The 7,879-nt window shown below is 35.3% G+C and overlaps 2 protein-coding genes across 18 annotated transcripts in view; one reads left to right on the forward strand and one right to left on the reverse strand.

Moving 5' to 3' along the window:
- LOC108214259 (eukaryotic translation initiation factor 3 subunit C) overlaps window positions 1-7,879 on the reverse strand; it is a 30,907-nt gene that overhangs the window by 1,541 nt on the left and 21,487 nt on the right. Inside the window, exons 1-3 of one of the 2 annotated variants that reach the window (XM_017386180.2) lie at window positions 2,708-2,861; window positions 2,383-2,449; window positions 476-2,284 (exon numbers count right to left, since the gene is read on the reverse strand). In XM_017386180.2, coding sequence (XP_017241669.1) covers window positions 476-2,284; window positions 2,383-2,406 — 1,833 coding nt within the window. In that variant the 5' untranslated portion in view covers window positions 2,407-2,449; window positions 2,708-2,861. Of the gene's footprint in view, window positions 1-475; window positions 2,285-2,382; window positions 2,450-2,707; window positions 2,862-7,879 lie in introns of those variants that run through there. The other variant, XM_064089462.1, reaches the window with a different exon arrangement.
- On the forward strand, window positions 3,875-7,500 carry LOC108211708 (pleiotropic drug resistance protein TUR2-like). Of its 16 annotated transcripts, none has more exons than XM_064089467.1 (8): window positions 3,880-4,196; window positions 4,283-4,362; window positions 4,653-4,836; window positions 4,914-5,026; window positions 5,092-5,141; window positions 5,212-5,845; window positions 5,932-6,671; window positions 7,135-7,500. In XM_064089467.1, exons 3-6 carry the CDS (start codon window positions 4,776-4,778, stop codon window positions 5,237-5,239), a joined length of 252 nt encoding a protein of 83 aa, XP_063945537.1. In that variant the 5' UTR covers window positions 3,880-4,196; window positions 4,283-4,362; window positions 4,653-4,775; the 3' UTR covers window positions 5,240-5,845; window positions 5,932-6,671; window positions 7,135-7,500. The 16 variants fall into 16 exon arrangements, 10 of the variants coding, with proteins under 10 accessions (XP_063945539.1, XP_063945537.1, XP_063945535.1 ...); XM_064089465.1 differs by having other exon boundaries at window positions 3,909-4,362; window positions 5,212-5,295; window positions 5,720-5,845; XM_064089463.1 differs by having other exon boundaries at window positions 3,910-4,362; window positions 5,932-6,242; window positions 6,541-6,671.

Consider the following 7,879-nt stretch of genomic DNA (forward strand, 5'->3'; position numbering starts at 1 on the left):
CACTAAACCCATATTCAAAACACTCACCAAATCAGTATTTTATTTTCAAATACTAGATAAAACACGTAATAGAGTACAATTTAAACATGCACCAGCCAATATGTACTTTAACACAATAATAACCAAAAACAAGCAATCCAAGTTTTTGTTAACAATCACCCCCAACTGACAAGGTGCACATAGAACTCCCTTTGCATCAAATTTTCAAGATTGATATTCCCATTGCTGAAGTGATAATTATAGGGGATAGAAAAATTCAGATATCCAGCATATAAAATGTATGTGTACCATATTTATGCACTAACGGAAAGTAATGTCATTAACTCCCTATGATATGATTCATATATAACTGCACATCATCCTGTCCAGGTATTTACCAATCAAAATATAATAACCAAGAGCTTAAATGGTTTAAAAGATAGCAGTCCAAAATACAGCAAGCAAATTTGCAGTTCTGAACACAAAGAATATATACCTGTTCTGGAGTCTTATCATGATATCGGCTCTGGGACACACCCTGTGCAAGCAGCTCTTTCACCCTCCCACCAGAGTATAGTTCAGAGAGGCAACCATGCCCTTCAGAAATAAGCCCCGCCCTAAATGCGCATAGACCCAACTGTGCCATTGCCCTGTTGAACAGTATTTGTGTTGAGATGTCCATGTGATGTATACTATCCTGCAAGTGGCTCATCAGCAACAAGTCACGGGAGGTGGAGAACTCATCCATAATAGCATGATGATATATGTCACAAAGCATGGCACGGGCCTTCGTTCGCTCATCACCATACTTGTATATGACAGAAACTAGGACATCCAATAATGTCCTGCCACTCTCTGGAAAAGTAGTTTTCCGAGACACGACCTTTGGAATTACAATGAATTCGGGCGGGCCTCTACTTCCCTCAACTGATTTGAAGCCCCCACTAGCTTCTGTCCCTCCACTCTCGCCATCTTCAGTTTGGTCAGCTAATTTCCTCATGGCATCATATACCTCTTGGGGTTTATAGTATATGAGTTCAACTCTCCTTAAGGCAACTTTAGCTGCAGCTTTATTATCCCCAACTCGTTCCAAATACTCCTGTACGTTTTGGGCAAGAATGAGAAAGAGAGGCTCATCCCTCAGCCTTTCAACATACTCACGAGTGTGAGGATCAATGATCTGTAGGCTCTTGAAGAACTCAACATCTATCTTCTCAAGGAATGCAGCCAAGTTTCCCCAAATCCGGATTGGCCCCTGGTGGTCAGCTCCTTTCTGAGTTTCATTCTCATCCGGCTCCACTGTATCATCAACAAGAATTTCAGGATATTGGGCAAGAATGTCAAGTACAAGTAGCATATTCTGCACACACTTCTTCCACACATTAATGGGCATGTGCCCACTGAGACTTGGATTAACATCAAACTGTGCAGAAATAACACTGAAAAGAATCTCAAGTTTTTGTGCAGGAGTCTTGGCCACCCTTGTTAAGAATGTAAGCTGTTCAACAAGCTCAACCCTTCCAGTCCCCTTCCTTCCACGCGCAGCAATAGTTTCTTTGAACTTTTTATTGACGAAATCCCATGTGACCTGACTCGGATCCTTAAATTGTTTATCCATAAGCTTATCTTTCTTGCTCAATTTCTTCTCCCACCCAGGACCATCAGTCACAGCATCATCGTCATCGTCATCATCGTCATCCTCTCCCGAATCTGACCCAGCTTTCAACGGATCCTCCAAAAATTCATTGTCATCGTCATCATCTTCGTCGTCTTCCGTCTCCTCCTCTGCTTCAGCCTCCTCCTCACTCTCCGGATTCTCTCTACACTTGGTAATCAACTCCTCATATTGCCTGTTATTCTTCTTCAACTTCTGCTTCATCGAATTCAACGCCTTAGCATTACTACTACTCATCTTCTTCTTCGCCTCCTTATTCGCCATAGACTGATTCAAGAAATCCTCCAGCATGACAAGCGCCTTAATATAAAGATTCGGAACTTTATCTGATTCCGTAACCCTCATAACCTTCTCAAGCTGCTTATTAATCTTATCATAACTCTCCTGCAAACTGACCCAGTCATTAATCTTCATTCCATTCTTCATCTGATCCACAGTTGCAGCCATCTCCTCAAACCGCTTATCCTTAGCAGACCTAATAACACGCTTCTGCCCATCCGAATCATCACTGTCACTCGCGTTATCCTGAAGATACCTACTACCAGTCTTGTTGACTGTCGTCGGCTCATTGACTTCCTCATCATCATCTTGCTCAATATCACTCTCTTCCTCCTCGGTATCACTGTCTCCCTACAACCACAAAACACATCCTCAATTAACCACCGCTAGACGCACAAACATTTCAGTAAAATACAAATCGATTATTAATTAGGCATAAAATCACAAACCTGAGTCCAAAATTTCGACGCCATCTTGCGAAAACTTCTCTCAACAAAAAAAGAATCAAAACAAAAACTGCACACAACAAAATCAACCAATCAAAAACGAATCTTTATCACACAATAATCGATCATTTACATCACAAAACAAATATCGGTCAAAATCTCTTTAATTTGAACCCAAAATCAGCATGTGCGAGTGTGAATAAACAGGATATTGCTTAACAAATCTCGACGTAAACTATATAATTGAAACACGATAAGTGCACATAAGAAAGAATAAAGATGCAATCTTGACGGTGAATAAAAAGAGAAATTGTATGGAGATTGGTACCTTTGAGAGACTGAGCGGCGGCGAGGAGAAGCTAGGGTTTCGAGTGACAAAAGAGAAGGGGGTATGAATCAATTTATCTTTATCGATTGTTTCTTATATAACTGAAACAGATAAATCAGGGAAATCAGGGAAATAAATTAATAATTGATTTTGCGTTTGTTACTGTTTTTTCACTTAAGGTCAAAGAAATTTTATGTATTGGAATTTATTTACTTTTTGCAAAATATGTTTAAGAAATTTTAATTATATTTATACTTTCGCTCGAGACTAGCTTCGATTATGATATTTTGGAATTTGCTTTTAAAAACATTAGCATATTAATATTAGAGACCATATTCATATATTAGAAAAAGATTCAAAACTGTATTAAATATGTTTTAAGTAAGAATATATATTGTTTATTTATTTATATATTAGAAAATAATATATTTTTTACATATCCATGTAGTTCACATTATTAATATCATATTTTATTTTAATCAATCATTTTAGTTGATCCAAAAAAACTATTTCAAAAAACTGATCATCATACGTCCTCGGCCGAAATCAATGTCCACAAACTCAAACTGACGTGGAACTGGGGTGTTACAAACACCCTCTCCACCCCCGAATTCCGACAACATAATTAATCAAGTTTTCAAGAGTCGACGTGGGACTGAGGTGTTACAAACTCCCTCCCCACCTCAAGGTTCTGGCAACTTAACCAATCAAATTTTCAAAAATTGGCTCTAATACTATATGGCACCAGAGTCAAATTTCGAGTCTTTTTGAAAAATTGGGTCAAGTTCCAAATTTTGAATCCGAATATAAGTCCAAATACACTAGCCAACTGTCACAACTTGGATAATTTAAAAGGCCACCACATACCTCAAAAGATGATGATTTGTTGGTGTAATTGATAGTAATACTTATATTTATAAATTGAACTAAAATTTTCACACTCTTCACGACATAGAATTGGACGAGATGGAACTGGGATGTTATAACTTTATACTTCCATGTTTCATGATATGCAAAAGCAACAGAAATGAGTATCGATTTATACCTCACCATGTTTTTTTCTAGATGTGTTATTTTGAGCAATCAATCAATATATTCTAAATTTGTGCTAGCATTAGATTTATAATATTTACTAATCCTACCCTTACTAATATTTACTTACTATTAATATTAACAAGCATGTACATTCTGGACATTTAACTATCTATTGGATCATCCGTTTTTAAATGGGTCAGACCCATGTCCATTACAGTTTAATTTTCTATTTCTCATGGGTTATCCATGTTCAGCCGGGTTATAACCATAACCATTTTAGAAAAGCACGTAATACTCGGCTAATTTCTCTCAAACTGCCTCATTTCACGACTATTATCCTCTCACTCATCAGTTTGAATTTCGAACTCCTTGATTCGTGGAGTCGTGATTCAGAAACTGATAATAATCTTCTCTTCTTCAGAGTTTCTAATTTTTGACTTTCGTTGATCAACAGGTGGCGATCGGTTACTGTATTCTGAAAATTTCCATGAAAGAAACGAACTCCGCTTGGACCTCGCTCTAATTTTTGTGTTTTTGTAGAATCGAAGCATCGAGTAGCCAATGTTAGTGACACTGATATGGCTTGCCCTGTTGCCCATTGATCACTCCGGCATAATGCGGTAAAAGTTCATCTTCCGTATTTTGTCACTCTAATTTGTTAATAGTCTTTGTTGTTAACCATTTGTTGAATTAAAATTTTCACTTTTTATGGATATTATCATTCATATTTCGATTGCTTGATATATGTTTGATATAATGTCTGAACGAAAAACCTATATGTATATTGTATGATTCTACTTTTATCTTCGTGACTTTTTTTCTAAAGTGTTTGGTTCTTATTCATTGATAATCTAATGCTAAATGAAATTTGGGACATTTCTCCTGATTGTGGTTGGTATAATGTTATTAGAGTGGGACTGCAGTTGCCTACAATTGAAGTTAGATTTGAGAATCTACATGTCGAAGCAGAAGCTTTTGTAGGGAGCAGAGCTTTGCCTTCTTTTGCCAACTTCAATCTTGAGATGTCAAGGAAATGACCGTGAGAGAAACCTTGGCTTTCTCTGGAAGATGCCAGGGGGTGGGATCACGCTATGGTTAGTGGTAAACGTATCTAATTTCTTTAATCCTTTATAATGAGCTATTTGGAAGACTGATTTGATTTAAACACAAGGTGCTTTGATGTATAATACATGTCTATGCTTCCCAGAAATGTTGATAGAGCTGGCAAGAAGAGAGAAAGACACAAATATTAAACCTGATCTTGATGTTAACATCTTTATGAAGGTATAAAAGTTGCTTTTCCAGTATGGTGTTTGTTTTTAGTCCTGACCCATGGTAACGATCTGCAGGTTATGGATGCATTCCGCAAAGCCCGTCGTCTCCTTCTCCGGTGGTACTGGTAAGCCTGCTTTGTCCGTTCTTTAATCGTTGCCGTGTATACTTAACTTCTTATTCTTCCTCTGCCTCAGGAGAAGGAATAATCCAAAAATTGTATGAGAACGGGATTGGCTCTGCATGAGGTACTTTCTCATTTTAGTTTTTATCAAAAAATTGTATGTTTTCTCAAAAGATTAATTTTACTACTATTAATATGGTTACTGGGTGAAAGGTCAAGGAATTAACTTTTTCACTTTTGTTGATGGTGTTCCATATAGTGAAGAGTTTCGGAAAAGTCTTATACATCAGGAAGCAATTGTGTTTATTTTCCATTAAACCGGTTTAATCAGCACAGTTTTGTAGCCTGCATATAAATTATTATTTTTAAAGGAATTCTTATTAATTATTTTTAGTTGTTCTTTCTACGGTTGATTTCATGCCATCCAGTGTCTATATTTTGGTTTGATATTTTTATGCTTAATTTGTTTGGTGCATACATGCAAAATATTTATGCTTGAGTGTTGTTCTGAGATTCTAATAGAGGATTTTTTTTTCAATTGCCCCACAATTCTAATTTAATTTGATGATATCTGTTACCAGGTAAAACTTTGTAGTGTTGTGGCATGCGATTTTATGAAGTATTAATAGTGGTTGATTTTATTGTTATTGACGAGCCATTTTAATCCGGTGATGGTTAATCGATCTCTCATCAACCAACAAGTTTAGGTAATAGTGTCTTTTACCTTTTGTTGACCTTTTAGGGTCGTCTAGAAGTTCATAATCTTTCTAAATTTGCGATTTTTCTTTTTAAGGCCGGTGATTTCACCTTCAATGGGAATAATATTTATGCACTAATAAGTTGGGGTAATATATGCGGATACCTCACATTTCAGAAGCAAAATAGCAGATATGATGCACTGGCACAACAACTGGCTTATTTTGATTATGAGTTCTAAAATGGTGATCCTGACCATCTTAGGATTATTGTGGTTATGCCAAGTCAACCCTGGATTGAACCTGCAACATTGAAACTTAAGCATAGGATCGGGTTTGGACCGTTTCGTGATGTCTGGTTAGCAACACAAGTCATCTGAAGAATATGACTTATGCATAAAAACCTGAGGTTGGCATTAAAATTTCGATATTATATAGGCTTATGCAATTCATTGTTTACTCCTGACATTCTTAAGAGCTTCTTGCAGTAGTGAATAAACTGGTACTTAGAAATAAAGTCATTCTCTAATGTCCTATACTCCCCCAAAAAGGCTTTCTGCTGCATTATCTTTCTTTGGAGATGATGGCAAATTATTGTTAACATCATTTCATTTCCCATTCTCAGCAGCTGATCTTAACATGTCACCTGCTATAATTCATTTGCAGTTTCAGTTACTATCACAATAAAAAGTGATTTCTCCTTGCAGGTAATTCTTTATTGTGCCCAGTTTGGCGTACGTTCAATATAATCTTCATTTACTTCATGTTGGGTTTACCTCTCTTATCCAAGTCTTGTGACTGTTTTAAGATGAAGTGAGCAGAGCTGAACAACCAGCTGGTAAGTAGCTTACAAAAAAAGATGTATAGTAATTTTTTTTAATTTCAAGTGTAGTGATTTGTTTCAATAGTTAAGATGTATAGTAATTTTAATGGATTCTTTTATTGAGGTCTGATAGTATCATTCTCAGGATAATTTTGATTTTGTGATAAATGTTGATTTGTTTTTATTAAAATAGTGAGTGAATATTTAATAAAATACTTTCTAAAAATATTAAGAGCGTGAAGAACTAAAATAAATATAGAAGTCATTCCAGATATTATTATGTTTAAACTAATTTGCAACTATACCATCTTAAAAAATTGTAAAATGCAGTTTGTAGCCAGAACTATACACTTTTCGTGTTTAACAAAAGTCTCAGGTATATTTAGGATAAATACCTTACGCTCTATTATGTTTTTATTCAATCAGAATATTTGACCGTTCACATATATATTTTTAATTTTTTTTTATTTTGAATCAGGTTTATGTTTATGCACTGAGTCCCCCGACATTTGAAGGAGAAAGACATAGGTTATATTGTACGGAGAAGATGAAATGCAAAACTATCTGCTCGGAGGATTGTAATTAAGAGGAAAGAGGAAAAGCTATAAGCTTGCTGAATGTCAAGCTTGCTGAATGTCGGAACAATGTCATTCTAAGAAACACCCAAACCCTTACACATTCTACTCACAAGTCAATATAAGAGAGGATTAAATCTCAACATGAAATGCCCATCGGCAGTTGTTGATATTTTGTCAATTTCAAATTATATAATTGTTTTAAATGATTCTAATAAGTTTCTTTATTGTTTCATCCAATTAAATAAAAATGAACCTTTTTTATTATACTTTTAAGGACTCAACAATAGATTCACTTATATTTGTTGGAATAACTTATAAAGAAAATAAATACAATTGTTAACTTTTAATAAATACAAAAATCCAATACTTAGTGTTAATTATTTATCTACAAGTTATTATAAGAAGTAATTTTTAATTGTGATATAAATATCCGTGTGCGAAGCACGGGCAAAAAGCTAGTTTGATATTGAATTGTTTCCAAAGGGGCCTTTCCTCGGAATAAGGTTTGGTAAAAAACGCAGGACGAAAAAAAAATCTGGGAATATGCTCCTTTTAACATGATTTGACCGGGGAAAACTAGATAACGCACTTCAAATAATTAGCCTTTACCACTTCAAATTAATAAAATCATATTTTTGAAATTAA

This window comes from Daucus carota, chromosome 3 (genome assembly GCF_001625215.2).
Source record: "Daucus carota subsp. sativus chromosome 3, DH1 v3.0, whole genome shotgun sequence".
In the NCBI taxonomy this organism is placed as follows: domain Eukaryota; kingdom Viridiplantae; phylum Streptophyta; class Magnoliopsida; order Apiales; family Apiaceae; genus Daucus; species Daucus carota.